The sequence below is a fragment of the Nannobrachium achirus genome (genome assembly GCF_963921795.1).
Source record: "Nannobrachium achirus genome assembly, chromosome: 5".
Lineage (NCBI taxonomy): Eukaryota > Metazoa > Chordata > Actinopteri > Myctophiformes > Myctophidae > Nannobrachium > Nannobrachium achirus.
In genome coordinates this window covers 55,177,102-55,200,474 of record NC_137814.1, presented here as the reverse complement: position 1 = coordinate 55,200,474, position 23,373 = coordinate 55,177,102, and the positions used below count along the sequence as shown (strand labels likewise).

The 23,373-nt window shown below is 42.0% G+C and overlaps 2 protein-coding genes across 2 annotated transcripts in view; one reads left to right on the top strand and one right to left on the bottom strand.

The window, feature by feature from the left end:
• LOC308285195 (E3 ubiquitin-protein ligase TRIM21-like) overlaps window positions 1-7,800 on the top strand; it is a gene marked incomplete at both ends in the record, with an annotated part of 34,789 nt that extends 26,989 nt beyond the window's left edge. Inside the window, one exon of the mRNA XM_080725911.1 lies at window positions 7,735-7,800. Coding sequence (XP_080582037.1) covers window positions 7,735-7,800 — 66 coding nt within the window. The remainder of the gene's footprint in view (window positions 1-7,734) is intronic.
• Window positions 7,801-8,312: 512 nt separating this feature from the next.
• Window positions 8,313-23,373, bottom strand: part of cdc73 (cell division cycle 73, Paf1/RNA polymerase II complex component, homolog) — an 85,048-nt gene continuing 69,987 nt past the window's right edge. The window contains exons 12-17 of the mRNA XM_080726179.1: window positions 23,112-23,147; window positions 21,185-21,272; window positions 16,902-17,063; window positions 13,692-13,792; window positions 12,293-12,434; window positions 8,313-11,418 (exon numbers count right to left, since the gene is read on the bottom strand). Of these exons, the coding sequence (XP_080582305.1) occupies window positions 11,382-11,418; window positions 12,293-12,434; window positions 13,692-13,792; window positions 16,902-17,063; window positions 21,185-21,272; window positions 23,112-23,147 (566 nt within the window). The 3' untranslated portion in view covers window positions 8,313-11,381. The remainder of the gene's footprint in view (window positions 11,419-12,292; window positions 12,435-13,691; window positions 13,793-16,901; window positions 17,064-21,184; window positions 21,273-23,111; window positions 23,148-23,373) is intronic.

Sequence of the window (23,373 nt, the reverse complement as noted above, 5' to 3'; positions counted from 1 at the left end):
TAAAAAAAAACTAACCTAGCCCAACCCTACCCTCCCCTGCCCCTTCCTTGTATATACTGTTTGTTTAGACTTACTGTTTTCTTTTTTTCTTTTTCTTTACATATCTACTGCATAGTACTGTGTTCTATTTGTCTGTCATTCAATGTTATATGAGATACTTTAATGGTTTCCAGTGGAAATAAGCTTAGTCTTTTCATGGATCTCCTTTTAGTAGACCTTGTACCAGTGAACTGTACCGTCATGAAACTGTACCTTTTCCTATGCAAACTTCTAATAAAGTCTTCAATCAATCAATAAGATTTGTGCCCAATAGTCATGAGGTCATAGGATCAAGAACAATAGTAAACATTTTCAAAATTGGTACTTGACTCTAATACATGTACCAAATATAATTTAGTGAAACTTGCCGAGAGATTCCATCATTTGCAAATCACAATGGTGTAGTGGTTAAGATATATCTCTTGACTGTAGAAGGTAACCGGTTCAAGTCCAACAGATAACATTTTCCAAGTTTGTTCCTGTCTCTTCTACCTGTACCTAAACTTTGAATCAAGAGGACAGAGGAGAACCAGTGCTATGCACGTCTTGGTGGTACAGTGGTTAAGATAAATGCCGAATGGTCATGAGGTCACTGGATCAACTCCCGGAAGGCATATTTTCAAAATTAGTACTTCACTTTAATACATAAGTACCAAATCATTTAGTGAAAATTGCCAAGGGATAACATCACTTGAAAATCACAATGGTGTAATGGTTAAGATATGCCCCTTGACTGCAGAAGGAATTACTGGTTCAAATCCAACAAATAACATTTTCCAAGTTTGTTCCTGTCTCTTCTACCTGTACCTACACTTTCAATGAATAACGCCAATAGAACAGGTTAAGTATGTGAACCACGGTGGTGCAGTGGTTAAGATAAACGCCTTGGAGCGAAAGACTGAGTTCAAAACTCACTGATGGTAAATGAGAGAGTTCGAAAAATGATGAAAACACAATGGTGGAACGCATAAATCGAAAGATGGTGAACAGTGAATGCCAAAGATGTTGAAAATACAATGATGACAGAAAAATTTCAAAAGGTGGGCGGAACCATGACTATAGAGTGAACAGCACGGGCAGAACCATGCCTACCAAGTGAATGCCAAAGATGTTAAAAATACAATGGTGACAGAAAAAGTTCAAAAGATGGGTGGAACCATGACTACAGAGTGAACAGCATGGGCAGAAACATGCCTACCGAGTGAACAGCACAGTCCTAGACAATGGGAAACAAAGTACCGAGTGAACAGCACAGTCCTAGACAATGGGAAACAAAGTACAGCATCGCAGAGTTGACAGAGGAAATTACCAGATGCCGGTGAACAAGTGAGGTGGAGAAAATGAAAAACTTGCTTTGCTAAAAAAAACATTTTTTAAGCCCCTACTCTCAGAGGCAGCCTACATCCATCTCCTTGCCTCATAATTGACAACATTAGGGCGTTCCCCTGACCAGGATTCAAACCCCGACTCTTCTGTTACTGAATCATGTGCTTTGCCCCGACACCACCAATACTGGCACACTTATAAACTCTTTTAGGTCATATTTGACGTCGAAGAGAGAGAGAGAGGGAGATGACATACTAAAATATACAAGTATTCAAATATAAAAAAGATTGCACATATTTGGGTAATTTGATTAGGTTTAGACGTCCACCACAATAATTCAAATTATTTTCTAATGAAACCCTTTTTTAACATTTATTTAGGTCTTCATAAAGTATTAGTGGCTGTAAAAGGTACCTTAAACAGTGTGGTATTACACCCATAAATAGCTTCTCTCTGATAAGCAGAAAACTCCCAGGGCATGAAGCATATCAAATCAATGAACAATTATAACCTGAGGCCTATTTACTGTAGTTGTGAAATTTAAAGCATTCTGTCAGTTTGACTTTAAATTAGACCAACCAATACAGCAAAGACTAGGTCATCAAAAACAATATTTAGACCCAATCGCCTTATAATCAAGAAGCAAGGCTTATTTGTTTTTCTTATACATCAACTAATTGACAGAAAGATATCACAATATATTGTTTACAATTATCTAATATCAGGCCTGTTTATCCATCATTTCATCAACAAATAGGGAGGGACTAGTAGTGGAGAAGAGATCCTGTAGAACTAAAAGACAAGTAATATTTCCGTTTGGTAGCGCTCTGAAAATAGCAGATCTACAAGCTCACAACGCGTCAAAGCACAACACGTTTATTTTCAGCATGCAACCAAGTATAAAATCAGACATTAGGACATCATCAAGGCAAAATCGACAGCAGATTTCGCCGACTAAAATCGACTAAAACTAGACTAAAACTAAACTTGGTTTTATTCAAAAGACTATGACTAAAACTAAATCTAAAAGTTCCTGTCAAAATCAACACTGCGGGCCACTGTGTGAAGCGACACGGTCAGGAGAATGCGATTTGTGACGTCGGCGCGAAGTCACCGCCGAATGAATGAAGTCTTTCTGGGGCATCAGTGGTGCTATCTGATGTTGTTTGTGAGTAAATGGCCTGGACTCCCATTTGTTGTTAAAGGACTCTTTGATAGCTAAAGGTCACACGGATCTAATCAATTTGGCAGAGAGAGTCAGCGCGCTGACAGGCAGACCTTGTACAGGCAACAGTCTCCGAGATCAAACACGAAAACAAAAGAAAACATGTTCAACTAACAGCTATAGTTGATGTACAAACCCAATGCTTGAAACCGGGAGAGTGTTTTCTGCTGGTGTTTCAGTCTGAGTGTATCAAAGGGTGCGTTCAGAAATGCGCACCGGGTTTGGTTAGGGTTAGGGTTAGGTTTAGGCATAGTTTTACTGAGGTTAAGGTTAGGATTAGGCTTGGGTTTAGGCACTCACTACACTGAGCACACACCCGGTGCGCATTTCTGAACGCACCCATTTATTTGATACACTCAGACTGAAACACCAGCAGAAAACACTCTCCCGCTTGAAACCTTAAGATCCCTAAATCCGAGGGGAGGACTGCACATCCTTCCGACATTTCATTATTCTGACGATGGTTAGGGTTAGGTTTAGGCATAGTTTTACTGAGGTTTACTGCCGTCACGGCACCCACTTTGAAAACCCCTGGTATACAATGCCAGTGGTTCTCAAACCTTTTAATGTCAAGAACTCCCACAAGGATATGTATTTGGCTTCGGACGTCCCATCTAAAAAATATCAGGGACCTCGAGAAATAAAGATTGGAGTTAATAAATCACACCCCGGGGCCTTTTCCACCCACAAAGATCCGGTTCGGGTTCTTTCTCCCGCCTATGGGATGGCAACTTTCTTGGAACCTTGGTTCATCCTTGCGAACCGGCCGCAAACCAACTTTTACGGTTCGGAACCAACTCGGTTCTCGGTGGAAAAGCTCACCTATGGTTCATCCTATAGGCGAGAGAAAGAACCTGAACCGGTTCTTTGCCGGTGAAAAAGGCCCCCTAGTGTGAAGTGAGCAGTGCAAACTGAGCCGTTTGTGCCAAGATGTAGGCCATATCAAGGCCAGATGTAGGCCATATCAAGGCCAGATGTAGGTCATATCAAGGCCAGATGTAGGTCATATCAAGGCCAGATGTAGGCCATATCAAGGCCAGATGTAGGTCATATCAAGGCCAGATGTAGGTCATATCAAGGCCAGATGAAGGCCATACCTAGGCCATATCAAGGACAGATGTAGGCCACGCTTCAGAGCCTGGACCCCTTCCAGGACTGCTCAAAAATGTTTTCTTCAAAATATATATTCAAAGATTTTCATACATTTCACTATTTTTGAACAGCCAAAGTACAAGGTTAAAGTGGTTAAAATGACTGTGACGCTACAGTATAACACAACATATGCCAACAAGCAAACATGTCCAAATTAGGGATGGCATGTTGAAAGTGGCAATTATTTAGCTACAGTTAAACTATAATCTTGTTCAGCAATTTCAGCAACTTTTCAAATAGTCCATTTTCATTGGTTTATGTTTTAAAGAAATAATTAATAGTGACTGAGCATAACGGGGAAAAAATCCTGAGTGAGTGACCTATGTGCTCTTTGGAAAAGGACAGTCCTCTGTGGGCTAATTATGAGATGGGACAGTGGTCTTCTAAAGGTCACAGTATGCTACATTGACTTTCCATTACTTCTCTTTGAACAGGAATGCACAGCTCAATCATTTCACCGTGCACTTTATGGATGGACTATTGAATTTGGCCTTCATGTGTGGCGCTACTATTATTATATTACCATATTCCTGGTCTTCTCCAGGGCGCCGCCATTGCCTCTTACAGGGTGCGCCATTGGGGTTTTCCTCTCTCTTCATTCAATATCTGTTCACTTCCTCCCTAATAGACCATATCAAAGATTTTTAATGTTAAAGATACACTTCTCCATTGGAGCCACTAGAGGCAACACGGTACACAAATCCTACAAACGGTCTCCTTTTGGGTGCCTGACGGAAATCTCGCGCATGTCCTATTATATGTAGGGATGGGACGATAAGCGATATTATCGTTTATCGTGATAAAAAACACTCACGATAATCGTATCATGGAGATTTAATATATCGTGATATCGTCCTCCGTCATGCACTGGGATCAATTCACCTTTTATTTGCCGAGCTGCATATCCGGTACCACTTAATCCCTCTATAATTGATACTTATAATATATGTACTTGATAGTCTTTTATCACTCCCTTTCAAATGTCTTTGTCAAAAAATAGCCGATCTACAAGCTCACAACGTGTCGCGCTGTAGATCTGCTATTTTTTGGCAAATGTTCCGCCCCAGGATAATGGATTTTGATTATCGCGATATCGTAAATCGCGATTTCTTTTGTCACAATAATCGTGAAATGATATGATATTTTCATATCGTCCCATCCCTAGTCCTATGTTTACTGGCGCTAGATCCCGTGAGAGTGCATCATGTGTTTGCTGGGAGAGAGAAAGGTCCATAATAAAGTTGATTTTCTCTTCATTTGTCTCTCTCTAAAAAAGAAAAAAAAAGCCATTTTAGTATGAACATTTTAGGAATATGGCTTTGTGACGATCTGGTCCAACATTTAGTTCCGTGACTGTGGAGTTAAAGAGGTGGTGCCATAGTTTTGTACTTTTTCTGTTTTTCATGTGTCTAGGAGGTTGAAAGTACTTCATTAGACCCCCTGGTGTGGCTTTTTTGAGAAATGATGTATTCTCTTAGTATTTGTTTGTTTTCTCTTGGAGGCTGCCACCTTGTGGTCAAAAGTGTCAGTTAAAAAACACAGATACTAAGTGTCACAGTATCAACTCCTCCCCAATTACCATTCGCCCAACACTGTGGGGTGTGGCTATATCAGCTGGGTCACCACCCACCATGACATCCATGCATACTTAATGAACTGGGGGTGTGGCCACATAAAAAAACAATTTTAACTCTTTCTGTATACTTTTTTGGAAAAAATCTTCCTCCTAGTATAATCATAATACCTGATAATCATGTTTTAGAGGGGGGTAAAATCATGGCACCACCTCTTTAAAGAATGGTTCAGAAGCTGTGTTCATGTTCACTCACTCTCCCACTGGAATGAATAGACTCCAACCCGCTTCCTGTATCCTAAAAAGGTGTTTACCTACATCACGCATATACTGTACAGTACAGGAAGTAAACCAGAGATGGCGAGTCTAGCCATTTCCCTCTTGGACCATATTCACCTGGCAGCCATCTTGCCATTAAGTTAATGAAATGCCACCCCATTGCCACCATAGATATAAGAAGCTAGATACCTAATCCACCACGCAGTTCATTAGAGCGACGTGTAACAACTGGAGGCCGGATGTCCGGATAAACGGAGTGATCGCTGCCAGTCCAAGTGACTACTGGCCAATATCCGGGACATATCAATTCAACAGAGCTTTTATTTCCATCCAGTTCCTGATGTTGCATGGCTCAGTTGTTCTTATAGAGTCTGCGTACGAAAAGACCCGCCGCCACCTGCCACTGATTGGCCTACCAACTTCCGTTTCTGTGACACACGTGGAAGCGTTGCAGATTCCCTCTGTCCCCCGACGCATACTGTATGCCCCAGGGCCGAAGGAGGCGTCTGCCTTTCTATGTCTACGGTTGCCACCTTGGTTTTTCAATGCAAAATGCAAACATGGCCGCCCGGTGAATATGGCCTAGGGCGGCTACTACTACCGCTAAAACAAAACTGGGTGATTCTGCTCATGACATACAAGGCCAGGTCGAGGCAAAGCAGGCAAAGCACTTGTTCTTTAAAAGTTGTATTGTTATAATAAATTAAAAAATGGTGTCCCCTTTACATACACAGCCTGAGACATTAAGATAAGATAGATGAACGCACTGTGACCTTTCCCAGCCACCCATACTGTACTGTACGTTGTTTTTCCTGCACACAGTATTAAAGCAGGTGTGTTGCTCGTTGTGATCTATATAAGCCAGGCTCTATTTTAATGTGTTTCTATAAATAGCTGAGAGCAGGGGTGTCGCACCAAATTCTGGGCTCAGGGTACAAGGATTCACTGCGGGCCCCCCGCACAATTATTTTGTGCTTTAACTATTGAAGATCTACAAGATCTACAAGCTCCCAGCGCGGCACCGAGTGCCGCGCTGGGAGCTTGTAGATCTGCTATTTTTGAAAAATCATGAAAATTTGTGCAAGACTTTGAATATTTCAAATCCTATGGCTTTTTGAAAAACCTATGTTTCTATGTCAGTGGTGCTCAAACCTTTTCATCTGAAGGACCCCCAAAATGATATGTATTTGGCCACGGACCCCCATCTCAAAATATTTAGTTCCAGGGACCCCCAAGAAGCAAAATTTGAGTTATGTCTGCTTAAAAAATACATATATTGAAAGATTTGCAGACATTTTCACAACGATTAAAAAATTGCAGATCTACAAGCTCGTATATCTGCTATTTTTCAATAGCTAAAGTATAAAATAATTTAGGCCCCCTCCACCTCGGGCCCTAGTTACTGAGTCCCATTTCTCCCCCCATTGTGACGCCCCTGGCTGAGAGAGAGAATGTGTGTGTGTAAACTGAGTCACAGAACAGAACGCCAGTGTGACTCATCCACGTAGCATCACAAAATGTAGACAAGACTGCTAAAGGATGCAGCTTACTCATCATTGTCTCCCACCAGGGTGGAAACCTCATGTTCAAAAAACAAAAACTGTTCTGGATTCAAATTCAAAAACAGCAAAATTTGCAGATCTACAAGCTCAAAGCGCGGCACAACGCAACAAAAATTGCCATCCTCATGAATCGTGATTGGGCGTAACAACAAACTTTGAACCGTTTTGTGTCAAAATGTAGGCCAGATCTAGGCCACGCTTCAGAGACCAGACATTTACACCTAGTGTGAAGTGAGGGGTGCTCTTCATGAGTTAATTTCATCCACTAGTCAATCACAGCGTGTCCGGCAAAGCTTTGCCAAGCAATAGACCCTGTTCACAGCCCACTCACGCATGCGCACTCAGCGAATTTCTCAGCAACTTCCTGGTGCTGACGTCAGCTTTGGAGGGTAAAATAACATAGAAATAGCTGGACTTAAAGCCAACAAATCATTATTTCCAACGGTAAAGTAAATTATACCGCTTTGTGCCTTTTACTATCTTGTGTTCTTGATCATGCTAGCCGTATTTTAAACATCACTATTCGGAAATTGCATTAAATTTGCGATTTCTGTGTTAATTCTATGGGATATTAGCAGTTTTTCCCCTTCTACCGTGACGTCAGCGCCAAGAAGTTGCGTAACATGGTGTACGACAAACTTTGAGCCCGGGCCTTTTTTAACATGTTTTCCCCGCAGTTTTCGACCGGACAACAAACTTTGAGCCGTTTGTGCCACGATGTACGCCATATCTAGGCCTGAGTAGCCACACTTCAGTTTACTTAAGCCCGTAATGTTTTTTAACACGTTTTCCCATTGGTTTTTGACTGGACAAAGCAGCTTTAAACCTGGTGTCCCTTTTGGGCACGTCATTATATTGTTAGTGAAAATCTTCAATGTATGTTTGTTTTCTTTATATCTTTTGACACATTTTCAAAAATAAGCTCACAAAGCATCGCACCGTGGTAAGTTTTGAGCTTGTAGAACAGAATGAGAGAAATACATTTTTTTTTTAACCTAAATTGCTACAAAAGCCCTACAGTTGGGCTAGGTTGTCAATGGCAGCATTATTTTGGGGTCGGGGCTGAAAAGTTTGGGGACCCATGAAGTAGAGCTTAAATTATGTTTATATTATAAAAAAAACAAATCGCCACATTAAAACAGACGGCACAGAGGTCATCATTTCTCCACCAGACTTTATTGTCCATTTCATAAGAAGACTCAAAGCACTACTTTCCATCATTTCTGTCCATTTCAGCACAATGCGACACCCTTTGCAGGGTCTCGGCACGAACAAACCATGGGCTCAGCTGTTCAAAAAGAAAGAAAAAAAAAAAAGAAAAGAAAAAAAGCTGAAAGGTACTGGAGCTTGGAACCGACTGCTCGACTTCAGCATTTTAGTAGAACCGCAGAACATTTTCCTAAAAGTATCAAGAGCTGTAAAAAGTAAAACACTAAACCCAAAAGACCTTTGGCTCCAAGACGTCCTACCATATTTACATGCGGATCAATCGGGGAACAGCTGAACCGTTTATATGAGTGTGGTTCTCAATGTGGGGGCGAGGGGGACCCCCAGGGGTCCCTGCCGGGGTTCCAGGGGGTCCCCCAGCTAAACGACTGTTAAGAACCAAGTAGTTCAGTGGTTTTGAACCTTTTTCACATCGAGGTTCCATTATTATTTATTTGGCATTTGAGCCAAAGACCACCATTGGATGAGATTTAGCCTCTCAGAACCAAAAAATATATATATTTTGTTGTTGGATAAGATCTTGTCCATGTGGTGCCATAGATAACAGGCAAACTAAATACAATAAAATAAAAAATATACATTTTCTAATTGTTTTGACTTTTTTGTAAATGAAGTAATGCAGATGTTCAACCATAATGTAACTTTTGTGAGTGCAAAATGAAACCAAATGGACCCTTACGGGTCTGAAACATTCGGTTTCACTTTACACTCTCAAGAGTTACACATTTAATAAGGGTCCATGTGGTTACCAACTCTCCAGCATTTAGCCGGGGACCACCTGAAACCCCCTCGAGGACCACTGGTGGACCCCCCGGTCCTCACTGGTTGAGAACCACTGAAGTAGAGGGTCCAGTAACTCAACACCAAATAAGACCATTACTGGTCCCAAATAGGCAACTGTATATCGTCACTGTCGGGCAGAAACCTCGTATCTCCAAGTTTCAAATTTGTACATTTTTCCGCAAAGCAAAGCCCTGCTTCATCATACAAGGCCGTCGCACAAAAGTAGTGAAAACAGCAGATCTACAAGGCGTTGTGTACGCCTCGCAGTGCGAGGCGTTGTGTGCTTGTAGATCGGCTGTTTTCACTAGTTTAAATCATTTCAAAAATGATAAATACAAAACCAACGGTTTTGGACATACAAGGTTTCCACCCGACAACGACGATATGCAACTGCAGCCATTTTGGAGAGAAGTTGGGTCTCTTATCGTCTTCACAGGTGTTACCAATGACACTAATGAAGGCTCTGTTCCATTCTGGTCAAACAGAGTCAGGGTGCTGGTATTGTTGCATGTTGGCTCACTAGAAACACTCTAGTACACCACTGCGCCTCAAAGCGTGGTCCAGAGACCCTCATTGGTTCCTTGGGGGTTCCAAATGACCCCTTAAAAAAGGTGTGTAGCTCATTTGGTTCCATTTGTACACTCTCAGAGTTATGGGGGTCCTTGAAGTAAAAGGTTTGAGGACCACTGTCCTACACTAGCATCATTGGTAACACCTTTGAAGGAAGTGATGAGACCTAACCTCTCTCCAATAGAGCATCGCAGCGGAAGTGGTTTACTGGTGCCACTTAACTCATCCTCTGCCAAAATATCCCTTTGTACCCCTTCCCTGCCATGCCCGAGGAACCCGAAGATTTAATAAGCTTTAATTAAAAAAAAAACGTTTTATCGAGGCGGAATTAAAATAGGCCGGAACTAATGCTCCGTGATCGGTTTCTACACGGACACATTATTCAGCGGACCAGTTAAGATTGAGACCGTAAACCGGAAGCGGCTGTCCGTCCTCTATCCTCTATTCGTTGGCTTTCTGTGTAAACACGGCAGCTTACAGACGGAGAACTTATGGATCAATTGAAAAAAGTGTTCGATCACGCACGATGGGAACTGGATTAGCGGCCGCTTTAACAGGTAGGAGAAGCCAGCAGTGAAAGACATAGAAAAAACTTCGGGCTCCTCGGCCGTTAACTACGAATGAGTTAAAAATCGTCATTCATTTTCCCCATAGACCTTTGCAAAAACATTTATACCAATTATGTTAAGCCTAGAACCAAGCCATCCAGGATGGCAGTTAATCATGACCATAAAACCTTTGATCCTATGTGAAAATATATTTTAATATTACTTTATTTGATATACTACATTTAATAACTACCCTTTGTTTAGCGATTTTCAAAATGTTCTTTTCATAGAAACAAAGGTTTTATGGTCATGATTCACTGCAATCCTGGATGGCTTGGTTCTAGGCTTAACATAATTGTTATGAACATTTTTGTAAGTCTATGGGGAAAAGGAATGACGATTTTTAAGTGGCACCAGTAAACCACTTCCGCTACGATGGTCTATATGGCTGCTGAGCATATAGCCTATATTTCGTACGTTCTCCGAATTATGGGGGTCCGTGGCGAAGTACCTACACGGCAAACTGGGGGTCCTTGAAATCAAAACGTAACATAGATAAGGACGAGTCCCTTATGCACCCCCCACCCCCATCAAAATACAAAGATATAAAGGTGGACGATTCATCCTGATGCCTATAGGCCGTTTTTATTCATTATTATTCAAATATCTTTTCAAGTGGAGAATTGGTTTTTACAGTTTTTGGGGAGAAAAGAAAACAGAAGTCTGCGTTCCTTCCGTCTCTGCTCACATGCCTCCATCTTGATTACTATCGTTGTCTTGTCTTCCCAAAGTCATGATTTTTTTTTTGTCCATATAAAATCCTTTTTTTTGTTGTTGGGTGTATATCGAAGCTAAATGGGGAAAAGAAAATCACCACCCCTCCCCAAAATAAGACAAAAACAAACATAATGCAAAAAAAACAATCAAAAGAAATTCCTGTCCCAGTGTCCAGAGCAGAGTGTGTGTGTGTGTGTGTGTGTGTGTGTGTGTGTGTGTGTGTGTGTGTGTGTGTGTGCGTGTGCGTGCGTGCGTGAGTGTGGTGTGGTGGGGGGAAGGAGAGCCAGGGGGGCGTAGAGGAACTCACTGGTGGTCTGAGCTCAGAACCTGAGGTGGGATTTGTGTTTGACCATGTATCTGTTGAGACAACAAAAACAGCAGCGTTAAAATGAGTCACAGGACTTTGCTACGGTTCATAACATTGCTGAGACCGCTGAACTCCATATTGGAACTTTTTGTGTTTTTTCCCCCCCATAAATGAATAATGCCCTACTGCACTTGATCACACAAAAGCCTAAAAAGTAGCAGATCCACAACCTAAAGCGACGCGTTTCGAGCTTGTTGAATTTGAATCCTGAAAAGTAAAAGTTTTGGGCATAACAAGGTTTACCTCCGGGCTCCGACAGACGAAAAAAAAAAATATATATATATATACATTTTTCAGGAAATGTAAAAGCATCCAGCTCAAGTGGAGATTTTTATTACTTTTCATTGGTTCAATCTTTTTCAACCAACACACAGATGTAAAGGGAGTTCAATAGCATTGATTTATAAAAAAAAATAAAACATAAAAGAAAAATGGAGTTGGCTGGTTTCAGCTGGGCAGCGATTTTGTGAAATGGTTTCAGCACTATATTCTGATATAGTGCTAGACTGCTATAGAATGTTTGTCCAGTAACAGGGGTCTCTCCACATTTGTCTGCTCTTTGTATGTGCCATCACGTCCAAATACAGCGTTCATCCTGTATCCTGTGAGAGTTCTCTCTTCTGAGTGGATCAAACTGGTATCCTGACCTGAAGATTTTATTTCCGCTCATTAAAGAGCTGGAAAGACTCAGGTTACTGGAACAAACACGCGGTTATAGCAATGAATACTACCAGAATAATAACTTGCCATACTTTTAATTGAACTAATCGATTTAAAAGAAACCGATAGACCAATCACTGGGGAAACTATCGACAGTTTCAGCCCTCCACAAACACACACACACCCCCAGAGTGGAGCACGCACCTGTCGAGAGTTTCCCAGAACTTGAGGAAGACGGGACGGTCCAGGTGGCGTTTGTGGTGGCTCAGCTCCAGCACCGTCACGTCCCACTTCCCGACGTTGGGGTCTGTCTTAGCCTCGTCATATTTCAGATGAAAGGCTCGAACTGAGGGGAGCGCACACGCACACGCACACACACACACACACACACACACACACACACACACACACACACACACACACACACACACACACACGTTAATTTTGACGGCAAATCGTAATCTAAGGCCCATTGACTGGGCCAGATAAACAGATGAAACAATATCATTCTCCATTCAAGTGGATGGTAAGATACAAAAAAAATATATCTGTCACAGCTTGAATAAGTGAGTAGCAACTCACCTCCAATTCTGACATGTCTGTTTTTACTGACCGACACAAGAATAATGAGGCCTTAGGACTAAATATAAAACATTTATTCTTTTGTCTTAAGTCTTAATTAACACTGACATTTTCACATGAAAATAAACAAGGAAAACTGTCCCTTTAGGACCAATTAACAGGGCTTGAAACTGCGACCGCTTTAGGTCACAAATGCGTCTGAGACGTCTTAAAAATAAAGGACATAAACTAAGCACAAAAAGAAAGGAAACTTGATTCGGGCCATTATATATCCCCTTTAATAATACCAATTTGTATTGTGTGTTATATCATTTTCATTGTTGATTCGTCACAACAAGGTACAGCTTGTAAGCATCGGGCATTCGAGGAATGAGCAACACAGCCAAATGTGTGGGTAGCGCCCCTCGAAAAATAGCCCCTCTGAGGCCGAGCTGCCAGGAACTCTTTATGCATGTCAGCACGTACATCATGCCTAGTGCAGGGTTCCCACACATTTTAACAATTAATTTCCAGGACTATATAAACAATAATTCAGCTCAATAACGAGTCACTTACTCCTATACGCAATGCCCAAAGACAGGTAGTGTATGCCAGTGGTTCTCAAACTTTTCAGGCTGTGACCCCCAAAATAATCATATTTTAACTAGGGACCCCCCACCCTGACGAGCATTAAGGGTTGAGGAATTTTGTATAACACGTTTTTATTGTGAAAATAGCAGATCTACATGCTCACAACGCCTCGCGTTGCGAGGCGTTGTGAGCATGTAGATCGGCTATTTTCACAAGTTCTGCCTCTAATATTTGACAATTTGGCCAATGTTTAATTTGTCATTTCAGAGGTATTAACAAAATCAATAACCAAAGACAATGCATAGGTATTTTTTTCCAGGACCCTTGATCAATTCCAAAACTTTTCCAGTACTGGAAAAAATATTTTCCTAATTTCAAAATATTTCCAGGAATTTCATGACCGTGGGAACCCTGCTAGTGTTAGGAAGTTGAGAGAATGTCCAGAACGTACTTTTGGCAAAGATGTCGACGGGCGATCCGTCGGGCAGCAACCAGGGCCACCCCTTGAACTGCCAGGCTGGACCTTGGACGAACACAGCCACCACACGGTCCCTGCAAGACATCCCATAATAATCAATATATTATAGCTACTACCACACGGTCCCTGCAAGACACATCATAATCATTAGGGCTGTCACAATTATTACATAATCGTCTAATCGCAATTATTTGAGGTAATCGCAATTATTTTGCAAAATAGTCATAATCGTTTCCATGTTGAGAAAGGTGCGACGCATTGTGAGCTTGTAGATCGGCTATTTCCACTATCAATGTTCTTTTTTAAGTATAAAGTTGTCAAATATGTCAGTAAATTCTTTGTATATTTAAAGTTATACCATGTAACTTTTTTTATAAAACAAATCTTAAAATTGTACTAACTGTTAAATCGCTAAAGTTTTAGAACCCCCACTCTGTTATTTTCAGCTTCTGAAGCCTTCTCTTTATATGTTTTCTATGAGTTGTGAGGGGGGGAGAATTTCCCGGCAAAATGATGTCATCTCCCACATGATACACTACCGGCCAATCACAGCGCCGATCATACACCACCGGCCAATCACAGCGAGTCTTGCTGTCTCTAAAGGAAGTAGCTTCCCTCAGTAACTGTGTTTACATTGGTGAAGGAATCTTGCTTGCTACTCCCTCAATCCTGGTCTAAAAATGATGGGAGACGGCTCTACGGAATCGTATCGGCGAGGCGGAGGTGCTCGCGACGGCCCGTTCCGGTGGTCCGCGGCGACTCCGGCCGAAAAAAGCAATACCGCTACTGACCACTAGTTGAGCAGCTTCCACAGTACAGCTTTAAGTTATGTGTCATAATTGGCAGGTGCAACTTGAAAGCCTAAAAGCCAAACAGAAATGTAATTGTCAATGACATACACAATTAAATGAATCGCAATTATTTGAGTGACAATTAATCATCATTGTCATAATCGTGACATCCCTAATCACCAGTAAGACTCCCTAATCGGGAGATAAGCGACCGTCAGGTCGCAGCGTGATTTTAGGGCAAAATGTGTAGGAGCAGTGTCCAAAAATGTGGTTTAAAAAAATCGGCCTGATGGTGGCGCTATATGGGACATCCATATTGATGAGATGAGTGTAGACATACTGTGTACCGATTTGTGTGATTTTAGGGCAAAAATTGTAGGAGCAGTGTCCAAAAATGTGTTTTAAAAAATCGGCCTGAAGGTGGCGCTATATGGGACAGATCCATGTTGATGACATGAGTCTAGACATACTGTGTAGCGATGTCAGTGATTTTAGGGCAAAAATTTTAGGAGCAGTGTCCAAAAATGTGTTTTGCAAGAATCGGCCTCAGGGTGGGACTAGAAGAGGGCCATGTGAGAAATGAGGGGTGGGGTCTCCGCGCCGGCGAGGCGGACAAATAGGTACCGGCCCCGGCTCTCCCGGTCGCTCCTAGCCCGAGTTACGGCATTTTATGTGCGCTGCAGTGGCAGGGGGTCCTCCACTGGGGGCGCCACCACTTTTGCATCCGTTCTGGAGCACCAGGAGTCGGGTGGTCCCCGGGAATTCCCTGTGAGCAGCCCCGTTGGGGTGGTCATTTGGTCATTTTTGCACATTTGGTCATTTTTTACATCTGGGGGTCCAGAGAACCTTAACCCCTGTATTTATATATTTATTTCAAGGTAGGATAAGTGATATTTTTTTTTTGTTAAAAGGATGATATAATAAATTATTTTAACCATAGGAAAATCATTTCACTACCTTAGGTCAAGCTTCCGTTGAATATTTATTGTGTAATACATTTAAAAAATAAATTGATTATAATTGAATGAATGAATGAATCGTTTATTTCGATGAACAGTTAGACATTACAAATCAAATTTCTTTTTGTTTCTTTTAACCTGTATCGAAAAGGTATAGACAGAAGCTTAATGCTTATTGATGCCTATCCTTGACAAACAAACAAAAAGACAAACACAAACATAAGAACAAACAACCGACGACAAAACAATATAAAACATAAAAGACAATACCATATTAACTAGGCTAATTGGCAATCATGTAAATGGTTTGATTCAGTTCAGTTATATTTCCAAAAGATTCCCTTTTACTTGGCTTATTAGCAATATAAAACGTTTTTATATTCAGCAAAATGTCAGTAATGGTTTTGTCTGCCTCTCATTATTGTCAAGGAAGAAAGTACCGTATGTCGCTGCCTTGCGTTTTATCAAGGCAAAAAAATGCACCCTAAGACACACACCATAAGTTTCACATGTGTGCGGAGGACGGAGGAGGGGCCACCGCAGCAGTTGCACAGAAATTACTTTCACTTTCAGCTTACGACAAACGGGATCTAATCTATGCACAAGGATTTAAGGATGTTATATTTATAATGATTACCAGAACATTCACTACCTGTAGCCATGGAGTAGGCCTACTCCTCCGTTGGAAGGGAAATGCACTGTTACGTGCTGTTAGACAGACAGTGTCATGCCTTGCCTTGGCTTGGCTCCTCTCCTCTGAGGAGATTGGAGCAACCCGTAATGCTGATCCGCGGTGCGGCGATGCGCGGGTATTTAGGAAGCATGATTTGATCATTGAGTCAATTATGAACGGATTTCTAAAATTAAAACGTCTGCATAATACTTGGGAAGTCAACTTCGCAGAAAATCGCCAAAACCGCGGCCTTTGCGATTCGCTAATCGCGAGATTTCACATCGCGATTTCGGTTTGAAAACGATTAACCGTGCAGCCCTAATACATATGCCACTAGCAAGGCCGGTTTTCACTTCCCAAAAACAAAAACTAATTATTTGAATCGCACAGCAGAATACAGAGACATGGAAATCTGGAATACTTTGCCACTGCTAATGACCAAACTGACACAGAAATCACTATTCAAAAAGACAATAAAGAAACACCCTGGGATAATATCCGTTGTAGGATGTACTAGAACATTTGAATTAGTTTTATATGCGTTCATAAAGTGATTTTGTTATGATGAATTAAATGTATGTATGTAATGTATGTTTCAAATGTATATATTTAAATGTATGTAATGTTTTTATGTGGACTCCAGGCTTTAGGGCACAGCTAATGGGGATCCTAACAAATAAACAAATAAGCTCACGTTGGCAACACGTCCCCCCCCTCAAGAAAAGTGTGTTGAGTGTTGAAGTTGTGTCATGTGACGTACCAGTCCTGAGGGGCCAGTTTGAGCGGCTGGTCGATGACACGGTAGGGCACGGTGACGCTGACCGTAGCCCCGCCCGGCTGCGTCTGGTCCTTACGACGCTGGAGCAACACCTCGTTGTCCCGCGGGATGCCCTGCTTCTTCTTTTCCTCCGACGTCACAAACCTGGAGAGGGAGAGAGATGGAGAGAGAGAGATGGAGAGAGACAGAGAGAGAGAGACACACAGCAGAGAGAATTTTAGAATAGAAAAAATACCTTTATTAACTTATTACATGATACAACAATTCAGCAACCATAGAGTGCTGTGACCGACTTTACAACACCAACCGAGACAGAGGCAGAGCGAGAGAGTTGAGACGGCTGGGTGGAGGGCCAATCCTTCAGTAGCACCGGTCCAAAGAGCAGAGAGACATCACATGATTGGCCCCACTGGCTTGTCCATCATCTACAAGCCCACAACAACGTGTCGCTTTGCCTCGAATGCGTGGTGGCCTTGCAGATCTTCCATGTTCGGTTGTGGTTGGCCGGGTCCGGGCCGAGATGCCAGGGCTGAATTTATGTCCCGGACTCACAACGTGGCGTGTTTTTTGTTTTAACCCATTTAGGCCAAGAATTATTGAATGCTTTAACCAGTGAAAAATAGCAGATATACAAGCTCGCAGCGCGGCACTCGGTGCCGCGCTGCGAGCATGTAGATCTGTGAATATATGTATTTTCAAAGCGAACGTTTGTAACTCAAATTTTGCTTCTGGGTGGTCCCTGGAACTAAATATTTTTAGATGGGGGTCCGTGGCCAAATAAATATCATTCTGGGGGTCCTTCACATGAAAAGGTTTGAGAACCACTGACATAGTAGTCTCTCAAGAACAGACTAACTGAGCTCCAGTTAAGTGAAAAGGACCTTTTCTTTGACGATGGCTGGCCAGATTGCTGACATAGAAACAGGTTTTTGGAGCGGTGAAAGCGCTCCCAATAGACAGGTATGTCTGTGGCTGGCTGGCTGGCTATGTGGCTGGCTGGCTGGGTATGTCTGTAGCCTGGCAATACCTTGAGTGGCCACACAAGTTAAAGGAGGGGCGCTGTTGTGCAGGCACACACACACACACACACACACACACACACACACACACACACACACACACACACACACACACACACACACACACACACACACACACACACACACACACACACACACACACACACACACACACACACACACACACACACACACACACACACACACAGCTCCACTTCGAACCAAGGTTTGATTTTTCAAAAAGCCTTAGAAGGATTCAAAAGACACATAGAATCGGGTCAAAATTCTAATTTTCACAATTTTTCAAAAATAGCAGATCTACAAGCTCGCAGCGTGCGCTGTGAGCTTGTATATCTGCTATTTTTCAATAGTTAAAGCATAAAATAATGATACCCAATAATGTGTACCCGTTCTAAATCGGTTAAACACAACCCAAGCGGGTCACGGGGTGTAGCAGGGTTAAGAATGTACAGTACAGTACACGACAACGGCCTCTCACCTGTTGTCTAATTGGGTCGACCGGCCGGAAAAACCAGCGCTCGTCGTTAGCTCTGAAAATCAATTACTTCCCCACAAACGACAGTAGCAGCGCGACAAGAGTATAAATTAGGCTTTGCCTGGGCCTGGGTGATTTATAGTTCCATTTACGCCAGAGGTGCATCCGAGGCCCTGCCGTTGGCGGTAGGCGACATGTGCACTTAATCTCATGAATGAATGCACGCTCATTTTTCTTTTCCAGCTTGAAAAAAAAAAAAAAAAAAATAGTGTGGATTTCCAGACGTGTGGGTGTTTTTGGTGTATTTTCTTCAGTTTGTGTGTGCATGGCACTGTAGATACGGAGGCTTAATTAAACACTGTTGGGTACAGCGTATATTTATTAGACGTCCGTTATCTCGCTTGGTTCTACACATCCGGACGACCTACGATCTTGCTGTCCATGTCCCTGTCCTTCTTTTCCTGTAAACTCAGAATGATGGGAGCTTGCACAAAAGAGGATTTCACCCACTCCTTTACACCTGTAAACCATGTCTCCCACCCTCTCCGCTCCCCTCCACTGTCTCCCGGTTGCTGCCCGCACAAGAGTAGAAAACAAGACGGACGATGGCCTTCACACAGCCAAAGGTATGGCACCTCCAAACCTGCAAAACCGGATCGAACCCTACAACCCCAGCGGTTCACTCAGATCAGCCAACACAGGGATGCTGACAGAACCCTTGCTAAAAACCCCAGGACAACGATCCACTCGTCCTAGACTCTTCACCGTTCTGGTCACCAAACTGTGGAATAAACTCCCCGTTGGACTCATTCCCAGCTTTCCACCGTGGTCTGAAGACTCACCTCTTCTGACTCCACCTTAGCCCATAGCACTTACCGTAGCACTTGCTTACCCTCGAGGACCATACATGTAATTTAGATAGCTTTTTGTTTTAATAAAGTTTTTACTAAATAGGTGCTTGGTTTATCTAAAATTTTCTTAAGAGTACTATTTCTGATTAAGAGGGCCTGCTAAACGCCTAAATTGTAAACCTGTGATGTGACAGTAAAATCTGATTCTGACCGACAAGCAGAGAGATAGATGGTCAAAGTGAGCAACCTCACTTTCTTTGAGCAACCTTGCAAAAACAGCAAATATGATGTAGAGGTGATGTAATTTGAGGTCCATAGCAACACTACATCCCAACAGCAGGGTTCCCACACATCTTTACCAATTAATTTCCAATACTTTTCCAGAATATTTAACCCGATTTCCAGGACTATAACAATAACGAGTCGCTTACTTCTATGCACAATGCCCAAAGACAGGTAGTGTATGCCAGTGGTTCTCAACCATTTCAGGCCGGAAATAATCATGACGAGCACTAAGAGTAGAGGAATTTAAACACAGTTTTATTGTGAAAATAGCCGATCTACATGCTCACAACGTTGCGAGGCGTTGTGAGCATGTAGATCGGCTATTTTCACAATTTCTGCCTCTAATATTTGACAATTTGGCCAATATTTAATTTGTCATTTCAGAGGTATTAACAAAATCAATAACCAAAGACAATGCATAGCATTTCTTTTCCCAGGACCTTCCAGGACCCTTTTGATCAATTCCAAAACTTTTCCAGTACTGGGAAAAATATGTTTCTAAATTCAAAATATTTCCAGGAATTTCATGACCGTGGGAACCCTGCAACAGGCATAGTCAGGCTTACTTGAGGTCCTGCAGGATGAAGTCAGGCTTATTTGAGGTCCTGCAGGATAAAGTCAGGCTTACTTGAGGTCCTGCAGGATAAAGTCAGGCTTACTTGAGGTCCTGCAGGATAAAGTCAGGCATATTTGAGGTCCTGCAGGATAAAGTCAGGCTTACTTGAGGTCCTGCAGGATAAAGTCAGGCTTACTTGAAGTCCTGCAGGATAAAGTCAGGCATATTTGAGGTCCTGCAGGATAAAGTCAGGCTTACTTGAGGTCCTGCAGGATAAAGTCAGGCTTACTTGAGGTCCTGCAGGATAAAGTCAGGCTTACTTGAGGTCCTGCAGGATAAAGTCAGGCTTACTTGAGGTCCTGCAGGATAAAGTCAGGCTTACTTGAAGTCCTGCAGGATAAAGTCAGGCTTACTTGAGGTCCTGCAGGATAAAGTCAGGCTTATTTGAGGTCCTGCAAGATAAAGTCAGGCTTATTTGAGGTCCTGCAGGATAAAGTCAGGCTTACTTGAGGTCCTGCAGGATAAAGTCAGGCTTATTTGAGGTCCTGCAGGATAAAGTCAGGCTTATTTGAGGTCCTGCAGGATAAAGTCAGGCTGAGGTCCTGCAGGATAAAGTCAGGCTTATTTGAGGTCATGCAGGATAAAGTCAGGCTTACTTGAGGTCCTGCAGGATAGAGTCAGGCTTACTTGAGGTCCTGCAGGATAAAGTCAGGCTTACTTGAGGTCCTGCAGGATAAAGTCAGGCTTACTTGAGGTCCTGCAGGATAAAGTCAGGCTTACTTGAGGTCCCACAGGATTAAGTCAGGCTTACTTGAGGTCCTCCAGGACAAAGTCAAGCTTACTTAAGTCAGGCTTACTTGAGGTCCTGCAGGATAAAGTCAGGCTTACTTGAGGTCCTGCAGGATAAAGTCAGGCTTACTTGAGGTCCTGCAGGACAAAGTCAAGCTTACTTAAGTCAGGCTTACTTGAGGTCCTGCAGGATAAAGTCAGGCTTACTTGAGGTCCTGCAGGATAAAGTCAGGCTTACTTGAGGTCCTGCAGGATAAAGTCAGGCTTACTTGAGGTCCTGCAGCAGGTCCTTGGCGTTGAGCATGGTGATGAGAGAGGTGGTGGCGGCGGGGATGATGACGATGGGGGTCCGGGACCCTGCAGGGGCAGGAGACCATTTAAAACCACGTAGCAACGGACTAAAAGGAATAGTTCTATCAATTACTAGGCCTGTCACAATTATTAGATAACCGTCTAATCGCAATCACTTGACATCATCACAATAATTTTGTCATAATCGTCAAGTTGAAAAATGATCATAGATTTTCAACCATTTAAAAAAGAATAGTGGAAATAGCCGATCTACAAGCTATCAAAGTTCTTTTTAAAGTATAAAGTTATCAAATATGTCAGTCATTTCTTTGTATATCATGTGTCATATCTGTCATGTGCAACTTCAAAGCCTAAAAGCCAAACAGAAATGACAAAAACACAATTAAATCGTTAACCGCAATTATTTGAGTAACAATTAATCGTCATGTAAGATGTCATAATCGTTGACAGCCCTAGTACCAAAAAAGCTAAAAGGAGGAGTTCACCCCCAAAATGACTTTTATTCTATCCATTACTCACCCCATGCAGACTTGAGTTCAATAGGTAATTTTTTCCACCCATCCCATTCCTAAGACAATCATTTAAATTATAATAAATGTACCCCTGTTGATTCTGGATGGACACAAACACATTTTTCCCTCAATGGGGGTACATTTATTATAATAGAATTATTGTCTTGGAAATGGGACGAAAACTAAAAATATATATATTATTAACTCTTTGGGGTGAGTAAAAAATACATTTTGGTGGCGAACTATTCCTTTAAAAAGCTCACACACACGCCAGTGCTGGTTTTAACAGAACATCTTGGGGTCAGCAAACGGTCATTTAAGTCTGTTACGATTATTTGAGATAATCGTAACGTAATCATAATTGCCGTAATTGTTTCTGTACATCGATATGAATTCATCCGTTCTTGTACAGTACTGTATGTTCATACATTTTCACATAATGCAGAAACGGTGGAAATAAACCTAATCTAAATTAGATCAGCTATTTCCACTTTTGTTAAAAAAAGAATGCTGAAAGTATGACATTATTAAACAAGGCCTGTATTCCATTATGAGTTGCTACGAGGCCTATTTTGGCCATAGCACATTATCTATTGAATATTCTTTTTCACAGCCTATTGTTTGACCCCATTCTAATTCCAATACAGTGAAATCAGTCAAGGCGCGTGAGTGAACTTAAATCCATGCAAACAAAAACAAAAAAGGGCCAGGGGTTAAACTAAAAAGGAAAAAACGTCAATGAGAATTGATATGTTTGATGTTAAATCAATGGCCGTCCTGCGAACAGTTCAATCTATAACCATCTAGCCCAGTGTTTCTCAATCTTTTTTGGCTTGAGTACCCCTTTTCCCTGATCTCTGAATCCAAGTACCCCCTTTACCCGACAACAACATTTTTCTCATAAAATTGCAATTTAGCCAATAAATAGTGGTATGTCTATATGAAGCTATAACTCCCCATTTCAAGAATATAAAATCACAAATAAGAAATGGAGTGAAAGAGTTTAAAACGGTGCCTCCTGAGCACTGAGCAGATTTATTTTCAACACTGTGGCCAAAACATTTCAGTCCAGTTTTCATGTCAATAACTTTAAAAACATTCAAGCACATTCCAGGTGCCTGGTACTATGTACAGTAATTTGGGGTGGCAACTATCAGACTCACCAAGTTTCTCCATGTGTCTTCACTAAACATAGCAGTGTTTTTTCCCCCTCCTAATTCAATGGTTTTTAATTATTTAACTATGAATAATATAAACATGATTTTTACTTCTTTTTGGGGGGGCATTTTCGAGTACCCCCTGTAGTACCTCCGCGTACCCCCATTTGAGAAACACTGATCTAGCCATCCAAATGGGTCAAAACCATGCCTACCTTTCTTCTGATTTGGCGGAGGTCTGGCTTGGGACACTGGAGGGAAGAGGGAGAGAGGGAAGCGTGTAAATCACACATGCACACACAATAAACTGTCGAACTGAGATAAACCCAGCATGCTGCAGCAACACAATGTCAAATATGGATATTAAAACCCATTCAGGCCTAGAATTATTGAATGCTTTAACCAGTGAAAAATAGCAGATATACAAGCTCACAGCGCGGCACCGAGTGCCGCGCTGCGAGCTTGTAGATCTGCTAT